The following is an 18961-nucleotide window of genomic DNA, read 5'->3' on the forward strand; positions in this document are numbered from 1 at the left end:
CCCACCAATCTTGGTAAACCCCATCTAGCTTAGGAATCCACTATTGATCTCACTTGAAGGTTTTATAATCTCAGCCAATTCTTCTTTGAGAGGGGGTTCTTGAGACAATTCTTGTAGAATTGCATCTTGTTGAACTCTTCTATCACCCCAAGATTGCCTTTGTTAATCCTTACTCCAGAAAACTTCAGCCCAGTTATGGCAGCCCACGCATCATTGGCGATTACAATGTCTACCCCTTTCACATGAGAGTTAATAGTGTCACCATTGAATTGAAGGTTGGTGTAGAATACCTTCACCAAATCTGGTTAGGTGTTTCTAGAAAGCTCAAGGAATCTCTTCATCCTTTGCTCCTTTAGAAGACTTCTCACCACAGTCAGATTTTGTTGCTTCATCCATGTGAAAGAGACAAGCTTTGGAGTGTTAACTATCTTCCTACTGGTTTCGTGTAGGTACTTGTCTATCAATTCTGATTCTCCTGAGAATCAACCTTCTAGCTTTCCACCACTCCTTGCAGCTCTTGTTTTCATTCTCTTAGAGGATGGAGGAGTTGAAGCCATAGTTCAGTTAGAAAAAGATGAGAGCACACTGCAGAAACAAACTTAGAGTAGAAAGAAAAAGGAAGAAAAACGGGTTGTTCTTTGTGAAAAAATAGCAACCAATAGATTCACATATATAGCCACAACAATTAGTCAAAGTTGGCATTTAGTGGGTTGTTTTCAAAACAGAAAAGAGAATCAAATCAGAACCATAAAGCAGTTTTGTCGGTCATAACAAAAAGTACAAAAAAACACATGCTGATTTGACCATACTTTAAAGCAATTTTAATTTCCAAGATTTAGAGGAATCTAATTCATAAAGAGCAGTTATTACAGAGATACTTTGTATTCAAGACTATAATTAAAGCATTCTTGACCACAAAAATCACTAGGTTTGAACAGAAAATCAGTTTAAAGCACATTGAATCAAAAAACAGAGTTGAAACAATCAGTTGTTTCGAAGAAACAATCGGTTGAATTTCTGCAACTGGTGAAAAAATTTGAAAAAGCCAAATTCTTTTAACAGACATTGAACATACAGTCATTCAGGTTCAAAGCACATTATAATTTGTATTGAACGAGAAGAAATACAGAACAACCATAATCCATAAACTAACTAATGAATATTCAGAATTGGATTTAAATGTTCAACAATAGAAAGAATAAAAAAAACATTCTTCAAGATTTTAAAGTACACATATGAAAGTAGTACACAATATCAGAACAAGGCATTGTCTTGCAAATTGGCTTCCATGAGATTCCGATCTTATAGACCCTTCATGTGGAGTCAAAAATCTGCAAAGTAAAGCTTATCAAATCACAAGATTTGATCCCTTAAAGAACTTGGGACCTTTCATGTTAGATATATCCTTACATTTAAAGATACCTTTAGGAAAAAAATATTTACGAAACCTGCAGAATCTAACTGAATGACCTCTCTTCATACAGTAAAAACATGTAACAACCGGTTGTTTCGTTCTTTTAATCGGTTGCTTTTCTGGCACTGATGAAAAAGGTTTTGAAATCCCATTCTCTTTGCTCTGTGGATAAAATCCTAAGCATGCTTTTACAAAGACACAATTTTGAGATGCAAGAACATTCTCAAAGTTGGATTTTCCGGTTGTAAGCTTATCCACAGTTTTCAAAAGGTAGTGAATCTTTCTTTCAAGATTTTCACAGTTTTCACAAAACCTTGAGTCACACACGCAAATAGTGTTTTTGTAAATAAAATCCAGGTTTTCAAAATCAACTTTAGATTTTTCCAACTCTTCTTCCAGTGTTTTGACTCTATTTTCAAGCCAGTTGTTCAAACCTTTCAACCGATTGTATGAGAAAGCCAATCGGTTGGCTTTTTCATGAGTTTCATTGAAAGCTTCTAGTAGTTGGTAGTAATTGTTACCTTTGACTAAAGAAGATGAGCTCATGCTACTTGATACAGATGTTTTTAAACACAGGTTTGCTTCTTCATCTTCTGAAGAGCTAGAGGAGGATATCTCATTATCATCCCATGCTATATAGGCCTTCTTGGTTTTTCCTCTTCTTTCACTTTTGAAATCAGCTTTTTCCTTGCTCTCATTATTGGGGCACCCAGCTTTGATGTGACCCTGTTCACCACAGCCATAACAAGTATATTTGTTAAGATTAAAGTCATTTGGCTTCTTAGAACTGTACCTATTTGAACCTTGGCATTTATTCTTTTTCAAGAATTTGCTAAACTTTCTTGACAGCAAGCTCATGGTATCTTCATCACTATCACTTGAGTCTTGTTTCCTTTTTTGGTTGGCAGCTTTAAGTGAAATACCCTTGTTGTGGTTGTCCTAACTTTCTTGGACAACCAACCTATTCATCTCAAGTTCATGCTCCCTTAACTTACCAAACAAAGAAGTAGTTGTCATGGATGTTAAATCCTTTGACTATGAAATGGAAGTGACCTTTGGAAACCATGTCCTATCAAGACACTTCAAGATCTTGATGTTCAGCTCCTCTTTGTCAAAGTTCTTGCCAAGGCTCATCAAGTGATTCACAATGTGGGAAAATCGTTTCTGTACCCTTTCTGCATTCTGAAAAGCTCATACTCTTGGATGAGAACATGCTTTCTTGCCCTCTTAACATCATTAGTTCCTTCATGTGTGACTTCAAGGATGTTCCACATATCCTTTGTTGAAGTGCATTGTGATACCCTAAAAAACTCATCACAACTCAAAGCAAAGGTTATTATGTTTTTAGCAATCCAATCAAATTTTGCTTTCTTGCTTTCAGCCTCAGTTCATTCAGATGAAGGCTTATCAATTAAGACATCATCTCTTTTAACTTAAGGAATAAAGGGACCATTTTCAATTGTTTCCCAAATACCTTTATCTGTGGAATGCATAAAGATCTTCATCATTACCTTTCAAAACTGGTAATTCACACCACAAAACAGTGGTGGTCTGTTTATGGAAGCACATTCCCCAAAAGGTAATTTGTCAGCCATTAAAGCAGTTTTTAGAAAAGCAGAACTTGAATATTTTTCAAGAACCTAGCTTTTGATGCAAATTGTTATAATTAATGGCTTAAAAAGATGGGGGGTGAATTCTTTGTCAAAATATTTTCGCAAAGGTTGAATAATAATGAAGCTTTATCAACAATCACAGAAGAAGCAATCAAGGAAGCCAATCAAACAATGTAAAAGAAATTGTTTGCAGAATTTCAATCGGTTGAAACTTCGTTTTAACCGGTTATTTATGGTAGCAACAAAAACAGAATTAAATCAAATAGTTTATAAGGAGTGAGAGAGAGAGAGAGAGAGAGAGAGAGAGAGAGAGAGAGAGAGAGAGAGAGAGATTACACAGCCAATTTATACTGGTTCACTCAACCTTGAGCTACATCCAGTTCCCAGAACAACCACTGGGTTCCACTAGTAACCAATCACAGATTACAATACACACAACCACAAAGAGGTGATCTTGATACCACAAGAACCATTCACCCTTTTTGCCTTACACACAAGAACACCCTCTGACCTTATAGGTTTTCACACACTTCACAATTTTATAAAAGAACAAATACAAGAATAAAAAAGGAACAGATTACACCTGAATTTACAGGAATCACAGGGCTCCTAAGATCAGACCTTGAACCAAATGCACAACTATTTAGCAATCTTGCAAAACTTTATTTGAATCTCTTCACAAAAACAATTTCAATCTCATTGTAAATGTGTTTACTTGTTGTTTTTGAAATAAAAGGAGAAGCCATACTTATAGCTCTTAAAACTAGTCGTTCTAGGCAGTCAATCATGAGCCAAAACAGTTTTGATCCAACTGAAAACAGATCCAACAGGTTTTTTGAAAAGCTGTTATGAAATGTGACAATCAACTGGTTGAAAAGTCGTTTTAACCGGTTGAATTGGTTAGACAATTATTTAACCAAGTCAAAAACAGTTTTGAAAACCTTCAATCAAGCTAAGTGACAAACAACCGATTATATCGTGGTTTCAACCAGTTGTTTTTCTCTTTGCTTAGAAAAACACTTTTCTCTTTTAAAACGGATTGAACTAGCTTGTGCAAGGGACTAGGAATGATCTTTACAAGAAATCTAAAAAACTTAGACTAAGCTCAAACCAAAAGTAGCACAGCTTCAACCTTCAACACAAATTTGAATCATCAAAGCTCTCATGTTCTACAACCTAGACCCGAACCGACTAAGGTCGACCTGGACTCGAGCCGACTCTCGACCTGGTACTAGGCGGCTCAACTCGACATGGGCCCGAGCTTAATTGATTCGATATTGGCTAGGCCCGACACAAATCGATTTGGGCCCGGGCTTACTTGACTTGATATGGGCCCAAGTTGACTCGGCTTAACCTAGGTCCGACGGACTTGGCTCTTGTTGGGATCGGATCGACTAGGTTCGACATGGACCCAAGTCCACTCTGCTCGACATAGGCCCCGATCGACTCGGTTCAATATGGGCCCGGACCTACTAGGCTCGACATGGGCCCGAATTTATTTGACTCGAAATGGGCCCATAACGATTTTACTTGATATGGGTCCAAACCGACTCGACATGGGGCCAAGCACACTCAACTCGATATGGGCATGAGTCGACTCCGGTTGACATGGGCCCAGGCTGACTTGGCTCGACATAGGCCAAGGTCGAATTCGATCGACATGGGCCCGAATCGACTAGAATCGAGATGGGTCCGGGTCGATTCGGGTCGACATGGGCCCGAGGCGACTCAACTTGACATGGGTCCGGGTCTATTTAGCTCGGCATTAAGCCTGGACGACTCAACTCGACATGAGCCCTAACCAACTCGGCTCGACGTGGGCTCGGACCGACTTGGCTCACTCTAGGCCGGACTGACACAACTCCACATGGGTTAGGCCCAAACCGACTCAACTCGACATGGACCCGAGTCAACATGGGACCTGATTGACTCGTGTTGACATGGGCCTAGGTTGACTCGGGTTGACATGGGCCTGGACCGACTTTGCTCGATATGGGTCTGTATCGAATCGATTTGTCATAGGTCGGGTTGACTCGGATCGACATGGATTTAAGTCGACTCGGCTCAACATGGGCCCGAACCGACTCGACATGGGCCCAGACACACTAGGATCGATATGGGTCCAAGCAGAATCAGGTTCACACAGGTCGTTTCAACTCGGTTCGACGTTGGCCCGAGTCGACTCAGCACAACATGGGACGAGGTTGACTCGGCTTGACATGGGCCCAAACCGAATGAGCTCGACATGGGCCCGGACCGACTCAGCTCAACATAGGCTCGAACTGACTCAGTTAGACATAGGCTGGGCCAACTTGACTTGACATGGACCTCTGCTGACTCGGCTCGACATGGGTCTGGGTCGACTCAACTCGATATGGACCCAAACCGACCCGACACAGGCCCAAACACACTAGGCTATATATGGGCCCAGACCAACTTGTCTCAACATGGGCCAGGTCAACTCAACTCGACATGGGTTTGGGTTGACTCGACTAGACCTAGTCCCGTGTTATCTTGGCTCGACCTTGGCTAGACTGATTCAACTCGATTTAGGTCCAGGTCGACTCAAGTGAACTTGTTTGGGTCGACATAGCTTAACCTAGGCTCATACCAATTCAAAATCTAACCCAAAATGTATTTTGGATAATTCAAAAATATATCCAATCTATATCTAATCTATATCCAATTAAATAGATTTGACTTAAAATCCAAAAATATCAATTTGGATTTGAGATGAATCCATTTAAATAGATTAAAAGTAATATGAATTTGGGTAATTATGAATTAGATTTGATAATTTAAATTTTTTTGCCAACCTTAGTGACAAGTACAATTGGAGAAGAAGTTGTGGGTGCCGAGAAAGAGAGAAGGAATGAGAGAAAAAGAAATACCATGAGTGTAGAGGTCGTGTGTGGAGAGTGATCAAGATAGCCCACTGAATCATTGTGAGTAGAAAGATCTCTAGTGAGTGCACGTGGTGGGTGAAGAGAGAAAAGGCAAATTGCAATGCCGTGTGGGAGGTGAGCTTGAGAAAGAGGTATATATGATCGGAGTGTTTAGGGTAAATGGTAGAATTGCCATTGTCAGTGTAGGCTTTTTTGTGCCAAGGGCTGGCAACAACGTGATTGTTTCTGTGCAGAGGAGGGGCATGAATGTTATGGGTGATGATATGTAACACCTTAACAAAATAAATAAATAAATATTTAACAATTTAAAATATTAATATTTTAATTATATTTATTTTATTTTTTAATTTAAAATATTATTAGGTTTACAAATGCGAGTTGTCTACTTTTGAATGTCAAAGAATATTTTCCTGAATGTTTATGTTGGTATGCAGTGTACGTGTGAAAAAGTAGTGTGAGAAGTGTAGGATGTCGTGTGAATGAGAAAAAAAAGTGGTGATGAACGTGACCTAGGGAGACAGAAAATAAGAAGTGAAAGTGAAAAACGTGTGAGAGAGGGGGCATAAAAAGTAAATCGGTGTGGAGGATAAAAGTTAGGCCTTTTGTGTTTGTTTTGTTCTTTTTTTTAGATTTTGTTTTAAAAGCGGGAGTTTCTCCCTGCACCCCTATGTTTTTTTCCTGTATCTCCTCAATTTTAAAATTTTTAAAACTGGGCTTGACATTTTATTTGAAAAAAGGCATGGTGGTGGAGTTGGTCTGGTACTGTTCTTCCTCTTCATTCATTTGAGACACTTCTGGAAGGTCACTCTAACTGTGCGGAGCAAGGTGGAGGAGTGGGTTGCATTGTCAAGTATTGTTTGGCTTCTAAAGATAAGAATTAACTTTTTTTTTAAGAGTATGGGTGGTTATAGAGTTTTTGTGATTACCGAAAATTGGGATCTGGGAGTGTGCTACAAATTGATCAACCCGAAAGTGAAAATGTGATCTCCGGATGCACCAGTCCGTAAGTAAATCATTTTATTTTCCGAGTGAGGGGGTGTTCCGGAAGCAAATTTTTAATAAATTGTTGAATCTGAAAGCCTATTTTCTGTTACGGATTGATGGACCCAAAAGTTACTTTGACTTATGGATTTCTAAATCTGGAATGCATATTTTGAATTACGGATTTGGGGATCTGGAATGATGTTTTTGACTTCTGGATTCTTGGATCCAAAATAAATTGTTTGACTTATGAATTGATGAATCTAGAAGATTTACTTATTTCCCAATCCCAGAGTTCTGCGGATTCAATATTTTAGAATGCGAAAAAGCAAATGTCGATTCTCTATTCTGTAAAACTATCGGACTTCATTGTCTGGAATACTACGTATGAATTGTGAAAACGAAAATGTGAAGAAAAAAAAACAGTACCACAAATTCGAAAACCAATAAAAAAAATATTCCTTCTTCAGACAGGAAACCATCAAGAGAAACCACCCAATCACCACCAAGTCACTGAGACACCACTGACCACCACCTACAGAAACGCCTTCCTGTGCCAAGAGATGGAGCAGCGTCCTCGTTGTTCAAAGTCTGTGGAGTTCGTGTTTGCAGTTTGGGCAAAGGAAGAAGAAAGATTAGTGTGGGTCTCATGTGCCTTTTAGGGTGTTTAAAAAATAATATGGGTAGTTTTGTCTTTGCATAACATTGTGTGGATGCAGGAAGAAAAACATAAGGGTGTAGGAAGAAACTGCCTTTAAAAGCCTGAACCCGTTATGAATGGCTAGCCCAAAAAAAATTTTAGAACAAAGAAATAGAAATAACTACCATTTTTGTGCAGAGCATAGTCATGTTCCATATAGTAATTGGGCAACGGTAATATTAAAAAGATTGCATCTCAGATTTTTCTTTCTTAATAGGAAAAAAACTACAAACCTCATAAATTAAAATAATCTTAACTCAAATGTTCAACCAATTTTCAATCAAAACATAATCTAGTATTCACGAAATCAACAAATATTCACTAATTAAATCAAATATATGTAGGAACTTCAATTCAAAATGACAACGAGGCTTGTGGTTTTTCGTAGTACATAAAGATTTGTTTTACAAAATTCAAAATTTGACCATCTATCGTTTTTACCACCTAAACTATCTAAATGCACACACATCCTAGATCTTCTAATACATAATATGCACATGCACCAAATAATTGTAAATTAATCAAGTAAATCACGAAACATGAGATTTCCAAAAATATGTTTAATGCATATAAAATGAGAATGTATGATATAACACATTTAAGATTGTCTATATGGATGAAAAAGGAATCTTGGATGGTTTAGTGCATGCAACTCCTACATCGTTTATACATACAAAATCATAACACAATTGGTTAGATCATCTAATAAATATTATTGAGACATATAGGTTAGAGATACTTATTTCATAAAAGTTGTGAAAACAAATCATCTATATGAAGATTTTTCATTAGTAAAAGATGAATACATCTTGTTGGACCATCTTCAGTGTCTTTCCAATTTGTGTTGATAAGTATATTGTTTGATCTTTTCTTTAGCTCCTCTACCTTGGGAATATATGCTTTCTTGCCATGGTGAGTTGCAAACATCCATTGTCCTTTTCCAAAACAGGAGTCTTCTTGTGTTGGATTAAAAACATCTGCAAGAAAATTTCTATCTTTTGGTACCCATACTTGTTTACATAATTTTCTGTTAGTTTTTCTTCGTGATTTCTTTTTTAGGACACCACTAGAGACTTCATTTGCAGATACTCTAGTTAATATGAGATGATTTAAGAATTGCACATATTTTTAGAGGTTTCACTTGGATTAAGAATTGGATTAACATTTATGGTGATGATTCAGTGAGGATTGCCACTAGACACAAACTTAACCAAGTGGTTAAGTAAGTGTGAAGGTTCTCTTCAAAAAGCAAAGGAAAAAGACTCACACAAATGAAAATATGCAAGCGGAAATTAAGAACTCAAAATAGAGTAGAATTAGCGAAAAGGAAAGACATGGAGTTAAAGAAGAAGAAAATGAAAACTTAGATGGTTGTAGTCGTTCATGGAGGTGGAGGAATGAAGGAGGTCACGCCACTTGAAGAAGAGGAATTTCAAGATAAGTGATGAAGAGAGTCGCCACTTGAAGCATCTTGCCAAGATAAGACTCAAAGAATTTTAAACACTTAAAATCACTCACACAAAGTTTATTTTCTCAAAATATATTGTTAATTATAAGATGTAAGACCACCTATTTATAGCATGAGGCGCCATGAGCTTAGTGTGTGGAGGGAAATTTAAAATTCAAATTAAACATGTTTAGGCTCATAATTTCTTGCCACTTAAAGAGGATCTAGGAGGGTCATGCTTTTCACATTTAAGCATGTGCTTAATGTGGAAAGTGTGACCACATGTGCTCCTCTAGCTAGGGTTTTTGAAACCTACGCTAGGCTATATTTCTTGGGCCAATGTGAGCCCAATTTATTACATTTAATCATGTCTTATAAAAAGACTAAAAGAAAGAGTAGTTGATATTCTAGTCCATGCTCACGTGTTCTCCTCTTGAAGATCATTTGAGGAATAATGGGATATGCTTGGCCTAGCCCTGAGTCTTGTGTCATGTTTCTGGTTATCCTCCTAGAAGGTTGGGTTGGCTTAGTCCTCTACCTCCCTTGAATTTTTTATCAACAAGTTTATATCAATTTTTAATGTAATTTTCACTCTATATTCCATTATTTAGGTTATCATTCTTGAGATCTCCATTATAAGCATAAACATAATTTAACTCTCATTGTACATTAAACCAAAATTATTTTACGATTTAGGTAGGTTGTCAAGGTGGCATTTCCCAATGATATCCTTTGTGAAAGTCAAATTGATTCCTCTAGGTCTAGGTCGAGGTCTCTAACCCTAATGTTGGACTAACATATATAGAAAGGTGGAATTGGATCCACTTGAGTTGTCATCGTAAAACTAACTAGTGTCAACATTGGTCGATTCAATATAGGACACACATCAATCAAAATCGAAGTGTAGATTACGTCATCAATAAAGTATAAAGTATTCAAAGTTAATAGCAGTATTCTCAAATTATTATTAGTGATTGATTGTTATATATTTATTATTCTTATTTGAATTTTTTTTTATCATATATACTATTCTACCATTACAGACACTCATGCAATAACAAGTACAAACTAAATAATGCAAACTAAATCACTTTTTTATAAAATCAAACTAACCAAATCATAAAACTAATAATCACATTCATACATCATGAGAACATGCATAAACTTCTATTCTTATTTTTATTGTTATTTTTTATTTTTTATTTTTTGTTGTTTTACATATTTTAAAATTTAAAGAAATCTAAATTATAATTGTATTAAATAAAATCCCTGAAAATGTGTTATGATTTGATATGTTAAGATACAAATTGATCTTGAATATGATAACAATTGAAATCATGATTAAAATATGTAGGCCTCAATTAAAGAGCCACATTTAAATATTGGCAAAAGACTAGAGGGAAAGGTTTAAAGATAAAAAATGAAAAATAATTTAATCTCATCCTTGAACTAAGGTAAATCATAAAAGGAGATTGAAAGCTAAGAATTTTCTATCATGAACATTCTATTATATGAGAAGCTAGTTTGAGAAATAATGTCAAGATGAAGATTTCATTGACAAAAAATTGAGATAGTCTAGATAATAGTATATGTTTTAAGAAAAACTTGATATATCAAGGAGAGAATGTTTAAGAGAAGTTTATAAAAGTAAACATTTTTTAAACTCTATAAATCAAAGAAAAACTTGTAACCATTACAAATTTTGATGGTATTAAATCCAAATGGTTGATGAAAAACTATGAGTTGAGCACCCACGGAGCAACTATGCAACTCCTCGTTGAGCTATATATAACACATAATCAAGTCACTATACAAATTGTTTAGACATAAATTGAGTACATGAAGGTCTTCCACGTGTTTTATTTTCTTAAAGTTTGGTTCTTTCTAAAAATCTAAAGTCAATCGAATATCTTACTATAAAAGGTTTTCAATGTTCATAGTATTAAATTGTAATAAATACGTTTGTTGTAATGTTAATGTAGTAATATTTTGTTTAAATCTAGAAATCAATTCTAATTTGGAGTTTGTTATTTAAATAATTGTTATTACAATCACAAATTGAAAGTCAATAACAGTTAATCTTCTTTAAAGAATCCATAATCATATTATTTGTTCTTTAAGTGAACATTAATTGTGTTAAAGACATAATATAATTTATTTTTTACTTAAAATACTTACTAACTAAACAAAAATATATCAAGAAAACCAAACCCAAAACCTAGTCTTCAATAATATATATATATATATATATATATATATATATATATCCTTTTTAATAGGCGCCAATATTATCAAAATTGAAAAACAAGTCCACACGTCTGTTATATTTTAGAAGAACTCTACTTAAAAAAACTTAAATACTACTTTTTTTCCAATCTTTTTTGACTTTATACAATTTAATTCTTATATTTTAAAAAATAATTCAAAATATACCAACTCTTTTTTAGAAAGTTTAATATGATTCCAATTTTTTTTTATATAGAATTCAATTTGGTTCTAACTTTCTTTACAAAGTTAAGAATGTTTTCATTTTTTAAAAATAATTCAATATAATAGTTCCAATTTTTATAAAAAATAATTAAATACAGAAATAATACATATATTTCAAAATACAGTTTCAGAATCACTAAGATGATCTATATTATAATAAGAATAATCTAACAAATGAATCACGTTAAATATTTTAAAAAAAAATATGAAGACTAAATTGGATAAAGTCAAAAAAAAAAATTAGAACCAAAAAGTTATTTAAGCCTTAAAAAAAGAAACATCTAGAAACCAATTGTATTGTGTCAACAAGTTGGGAAAGTTAAAAAAGAAAAGAAAAGAAAAGAAGAAGCTATCTGAGTTTCATGGGAGAGTACAAAATATTGACAATGAAGCCTCTTCCGTATGACTCTACTTAGTCTAACTTCGTACTTTCCAACCAATTCATGGTCTCTCTATTTGGCGTGTTTACTTGAGTTTCTCAATAAGGTTTATGTAGGAGAGAAAATTGTGCATCTCATCAAATTCACTTCCATATTTTCATTTAGTGCTACATTTATCACAAAATATTGTTGCTCCTTTAAGCATCTTATCAAAAGTTTTTTTAAGTTTATTAAAATTAAAACTAACTTTATTTGGGATATTATATTTGCTAATTATTGATAGAATTTCTTCACATTAAGTGAACCAAATATCGCTTTCCACTACATATATTATTATTATGATTTTTTAGAGTAAAATTTCTAATCATTATTGCTATATCTAATTAAATGTTGACTTTTTTTTATCAAAATAAATATATAATTTTATTAAGGGAGAAAAAAACTCATTAAATTTATTATTTTTAAAAAATTAATAAATATTCGAGATGAAGCTAAAAAAAATAGATGAATGTGTTGTTCAAAATTTTGGTTTTTGTTTTACGAGTATTCAAAATAAGTTACTAGTAAGAGTCGAAGTTGTAGACATGAAAAATTTTCAGCTGTGTTTATTTTTAAGTATGAGGAGGGAGGAGATTAGAGAGAGTGATTGTCTTTTGTGTTTGTTTCCATCGTTTTGAGAATGAGAGAGTGAATGTGGGAGACGGTGGATGTTTTTTTTTTTCATTCTTCACACAAATAAGGAGATTTGTACAAATTTAAGTAGAATTATTGTATTTTACCAAAATATCCTTATGTATGCATTTTATTACAATATACAAAATTAAATATTACAAAAAATTATTTAATAATTTAATAATTATTTAATTATATTATTAATAACATATAATTATAAATAATGAAAATAAAAAAATAAAATTATAATATCAACAAAATTATATAAAATAACAAATAAATATAATAATAAATATTATTTTCATCAATTTTAATATATTTAATAATTTTATTTTAATTTAACACGAAAATATTTTTTATTTTTTTATTTAAAAATAAAAATAATTATGGATATTGTATATTAAAAAAATTTAATTAATTCAAACCAAAAAAATATAATTCATTATTCAAATATATTTTAATAACAAGAAGAAATTTGTAAAATTACAATAAATCATCCTCACACATTCAATCTATCATCCTCACACATTCAATCTATCATCCTCAATCCAAATAACCTCAGATCCTCACAAATCCACTCTCCCTTCCCTTCCTACAAATCTTCTCCCAACCCAAACACATAAGAGATTCATTCATAATTAATCAGTCACTCGTCAACATTTATTCACACAAGTAGTAAAATTTAAGACGCTTCTTTTTTTAAGTTAGAAGAATGATTTTTAAAATTAAAAAAAAAAATCATAGTATACTATTTAAGTATCTCTTGAAAACCAAGTATTATTTATGCTTTTAAACTGAAAACTACGAACATTTTGTTGATAACGTAAAGTGTCACATCAATCAAAATTGAGTAAAAATTCATTTTTAAAATTTGAAGTGACTTTAGATCAATTTGTCAACAAGTATGATAAAAACATGAATAATAAATTAATACGACCTTTTCAACTTTTCCATAATCTTTCTTATTCGTATAACTTTTTCATAAATATATATAAACTAAAACAGAATTTTATAAATAAGTAAAAAATTATTATTGAACTTACGCGGTTTCACAGAAAACGGGTAGTTATCAACAAATATATACATATATAATTTTATTAATATCATACATTTACGATTATATATTTAAGCTGGCTTCATTATTTTTAATTATTTATTTATTTATTTTATTCAATTTACTCTCATTATTCATAAAATGTTCAGTTAAGTCAAATTGAGAAATTTAATTAAATATTTTATTAATAAGAAGAACAAATTGAATAAAATAAATAATACAATATAAGAACAAAAGCCATAAAGGTTTTTAATTTAATATAAAAATAAACGTATACATAATTAAGAAAAAGTAATAAATGACAACAAGAATGACTATGACTATTGGATTTCCGTCTCATGCGTCTAACCAAATAGTCACACCAAAACAATGATTTGTGTTTTGGCCTTCCTATCTCTGATTTTTTCACGTATTTTCTGAGAAGGTGGCAACTCAGAAGCTGCTATCCATCTTCCTTCAAGATTTCACACGCCAACCGCGTTGAAGACTCTTCTCTCCTAAGAAAACTCTTGCAATCAACAACACCCAAAAAAGAAAAATATCAAAAGGTAAAATCTTTTTCCGAGGGAAAACACCAGTCATTGTCCTTGTTCTCAAATCACCATATAAAACCTCCATTTTCTCTCTCTTTCTTTGACATCACATAGAACTTCTCATTTTGAGTCTGCTTCTTTGTTCAACAGGTTTCATCAACACACTTAATAGGGTGTGTTGTTTTGTTCTTATCATTCAGAACTATGGGTAAGAAGCTAGACGCTCTCCTTGGTAGAACCTTCAAGGCTGCAAAGTTCAAGGCTATTGTTAACCTTGCCATCTCACGTCTCGCTGTTCTCAAGAACCAGCGCCAGTCTCGCCTTAGACATGCACGTTCTGATGTCCTTGAACTCCTCCAACAAGGTCACCTTGAACGTGCTTCACTTAGAGTAAGATGTTATACATCTTCTATATCTTGTTTCTCACAGACAACTTTTTTAATTTAATTTCTTTGCATCATCAGTCTACAACTGTTTACCCCATCAACCAATCCTTATCATAAGAGAAGCACACAAACTATTTTTCTCGTTTTTTTTCACATATGTAGCTAACTTAAAACTGGGTTTTGTTTTTTATAAGGTTGAGCATGTGATCAAGGATCAGAACATGTTGGATGTGTATGACAGGATTGAAGGATACTGCAACCTCTTGATCGAAAGGATCCACCTCATTGAACAAGAGAGGTTGGTTGGTTTAAGGATAATTTTCGTGAAGGAATTGGTTTTAATTTTCTCTTGAAATAATGGGTTTGGTGTTGTTGTTACAGGGAATGTCCCGAGGAACTGAAAGAGGCAGCATCGGGGTTGCTCTATGCAGCTTCAAGGTGTGGAGATTTTCCAGAGATTCAAGAGATTCGTGCAGTTTTGAACTCGCGGTTTGGCAAGGAATTTGCTGCTCGTTCTATTGAGTTGAGGAACAACTGTGGCGTCCATCCTCAGGTAATGTATATGATATGAAAATCAGCAAACTTTGTTGCCTTTGTTTTGCCTCTTAGGAACTAGGATTTATGTAAAAGCTAAAATGTGTGCTAAAAGTAGATCTGTATTGTTCTAATTTTAATTAATTTTTCTCTGGAAACTATTTACACCCTTTTTATCTCATTGTTCATAGATGATACAAAAGATGTCAACAAGGATGCCAAGCCTGGAAAGCAGAATAAAGGTACTCAAAGACATTGCTTCTGAGAATGGTATTGTTCTGCAGCTTGAAGAAACTACTGTTTCGGTTGAGGTATTAAAACTAAGCCCTCAAAATTTACAATTTCTAGTTGTATATACATTTGAAAAACAACTACTTATGGCATCTGATGCTAACTGTTCAGGTACAATCTGAAGTAGAAATGCAAAACCAGCATGGACCTGAGAAAAAGGAAGAGAATATAAGCATTTTGCCTAGTGGAGGGAAAAATGAGGAGTTAACTAATTCCTTTACGGGCGGGAAAAAGTACAAGGACGTAGCTGATGCAGCACAGGCAGCATTCGAGTCAGCTGCATATGCTGCAGCAGCTGCAAGAGCGGCACTGGAACTCTCCCGATCTGAGTCACATGATCCTGGTGATCATGATAGTTCAGGCCCTCAACCAAGAAAAGTGGAGGATGGACATGATAATGTTAAACCTCAACTGGAAAAGGAAATCCTCGGTGAAACTCAACAAGAAGATTTTAACAAGGATAGGGATGAGTTAAAAAGGTCAAAAGACGTCATAGGTAGAAATTCAGCTGATAAGCTTTTGATGGGGGTTATTGCCTCAGTGGATGCTGAAATTGAGGCTGATCCTATGGAAGAGGAAGCAGTTTTTGATGATAGTGGTGATGAAACTGATAACAATCAGAATAAAAATGAATCTCCCAAGAAGACATCATCAGGTTATGGAACTGGTATAGGTGTCAATTTAGGTTCCAGGAAACTAGTATTAAATACCGTGTCAGAATCCAAGATGCAAGGTGTGCCTCAGTTGGATCTGCAAAAGAGGCCAATTTCAGTGAGGACTAGATGAATGCACTATTACAGAGTATGATTGCATGTAGCACCTAAGGTTGAAGTTTTGCTAGTAGCTTAGCTAAGTGTGCTATTGCTTGGTTCTTTAAATTTTGTCTCATGGATATTTTTAACAGAATGTCAATATGTTTTTCATTGTTTAAATTATTAATTTAGTTCGTTGCAAAATTAATGTTGGGGATTCTACTTCTCCTTTATTGCAATTACAACATAAGAGTAGGCAGTCTCTGGACATGGAGTCATGAACATAGGAAGCAGGTTGATATTTGATCACGCACAGAAATGACTGCAGAAAAAACCTGGGATGTATATTGACATTAGATTAAACCAAATATTAACTATCTTATTGTCAATTTGAAACATAATACTAGAAACTATCAAAGGGGCATTCAAATCAATGACAGTGAAACGTATGAAACTTGAATCAGCTGTATTGGATCATAAGATTAAAGACAATAAGAAAATAACTACAGATATATTGTAAAACATAATACGTAGTGTTCGTTTATTAATTTAACACTAGAAAGATAAATAAGTCTCATAAAACAAAATTACTATTTATTTGAGTTGGTGAAATCTCTTTAAAAATAATATAAACAAAGCAATGAAACCAAACAAAGTACATCTGGAGAATGAGTGAAAGAAAAAAAAAAGTACTAATATGATTAAAGAGAATAGCTTTAAAAATTAAATTTCAATTTCTTTCAAGGGAATTGGTGAAAGAAAAGTAAATAAAGTAACAATAACAAATTAAATTGTGTAATTTAGAATAGAAGAATTTATTTGAGTTGGTGAAATCTCTTTAAAAATAATATAAACAAAGCAATGAAACCAAACAAAGTACATATGAAGAATGAATGAAAGAAAAAAAATACTAATATGATAAAAGAGAAAAGCTTTAAAAATTAATTTTCAATTTTCAATTTCTTTCAAAAGAATTGGTGAAAGAAACACTACTAAAAAAAAATCCTTTAACGACATTTAAAAAGACCAAGATGGTTCTGAAACCATCATTATTGTGGATGTCGTTATAAATCAGTTGTTTATAACATGGTTCTAGAACCATCATTATAAAACCACATTAACGACACGTGTAAAAACTATCATTTTGCCAAATAAATGAAAAAAAATACACTTATAACGACGATTCTAGTCTGGTGAACATTTAAAGACGGTTCCAATGGGAACTGTCGCTATAAGTGTATTTTTTTTTAAAAAGTTTTATTATTATATACTCACTCTAATCCTACATAAAATATCAAATTTTCAGACAATAATGCATGTAATTAATATCATAATTTAAATATGAAAGTTTACAAAAAGTTCTATAAATATATGAAAAAGTTTTATGTCATTCTAAAGTGTTATACATGGTTACATTAAGATGCATCCAAGTGAGTTTCTTTGTATTTGCATTTGCACTTCTCCTCCCACTTAACATGTTATAACGTTATGTAATGTAATGTATGAGTAATAAATTTGTGAATGTAATATAATCATAATCATAATGGTTTGATAATTTATACTAGGAAACATCATGCAAACGATGGTTCATGAGGAACCATTGCAGATTACACACAGACACACATATAACGATGATTCATGTGGGAACCGTAGTTAAAAATGGGGGAAATTTCAAAAAATTACAAAAAGGCCACCGCCTCTTTTATCACGATAGTTTTTTATGAACCGTCTTTATACGGTGTCATATATTTAGTCTTTTGTACTAGTGAAAAGTAAATAAAGTAACAAAAACAAATTAAATTGTGTAATTCATAACAAGAAGCTTTTGTTATTGATATGAAAGATACTGATGCAAAAGGAATGATGTACAAGGTTTCTATGCACTACATGGCACATGCAAATGTATGAAAGCTATATATATGGGTAAGGTAATATTCCTCCTTAAACTAATGGTTGGATTAGGATCAACCATTAGTTTATCGTTGAACAATTGAAAGGAGAAAACATATAAAGATTTAGCAAGGATGTCAACAATTTGTAGGGAGTCTAGTATGTGAGTGAGAGTAAGTTTTTTCTATTGAATGGAGTCACGTATGAAGTCCAGATCAAGATCAAAATGTTTGGTTTTGGAATGCATGATCGTGTTGGCAACAAGGAGAACGAAACCTAGATTATTTGAGTATAAAGTTGGAGGTGAAAGTTGTATACGAAGCTCTTGAAGAAGATTGCATGCATGCCATTTCAGTATAGATTTGGAAGATTTGAAAATTTGGGAGCTTAAGATTTATGATGCAAAGGATAAAGTCAAACATATTTAGAATAAGCATCAAGAAAGCAATATGTATGATAAAGTAGAAGTAGGAATAAGCGACGAACCCTAAATATCTACAAAGATTATCTGCAAAGATTTAGTGTAGACAGTATTAGAGTCATTAAAAGGCAATTGATGCGATTTGCCAATCACACACGAATCACAAATTATTCTTGATACTATATAGAACATTACATTATTTTATTATTCGTTGAATGATATTAACATTTGCATGGCCAAAATGACAATGGCACAATTTGTAAGAATTTATCAATGGTGTAAGAGAATAAGTATTAACAGAACAATGAGAGATAGGAACAAAATTGTGGAAAACATATAGTCCATCTCTAAGGTTTCCTTGCAGTAAAATATCCTTTGTTTCATTTTTTTTGGCAAAACATTTATCAGAGTGAAATTCAAAAAAGACATGATTGTCCTTGGCAAATTGTGAAACACTTAAAAGATTCTTAGTAATACAAGGCACATGAAGCAATTTA

The 18961-nt window shown here is 33.3% G+C and overlaps 1 protein-coding gene across 1 annotated transcript; it reads left to right on the plus strand.

Moving 5' to 3' along the window:
* The first annotated feature begins 14199 nt into the window (after positions 1 to 14199).
* Positions 14200 to 16333, plus strand: LOC137810726 (uncharacterized). Its single transcript, XM_068612135.1, has 5 exons — positions 14200 to 14580; positions 14771 to 14874; positions 14958 to 15129; positions 15302 to 15421; positions 15513 to 16333. Exons 1-5 carry the CDS (start codon positions 14395 to 14397, stop codon positions 16185 to 16187), a joined length of 1257 nt encoding a protein of 418 aa, XP_068468236.1. The 5' UTR covers positions 14200 to 14394; the 3' UTR covers positions 16188 to 16333.
* Positions 16334 to 18961: the final 2628 nt, after the last annotated feature.

The sequence above is a fragment of the Phaseolus vulgaris genome, chromosome 2 (assembly GCF_000499845.2).
Source record: "Phaseolus vulgaris cultivar G19833 chromosome 2, P. vulgaris v2.0, whole genome shotgun sequence".
NCBI lineage: Eukaryota > Viridiplantae > Streptophyta > Magnoliopsida > Fabales > Fabaceae > Phaseolus > Phaseolus vulgaris.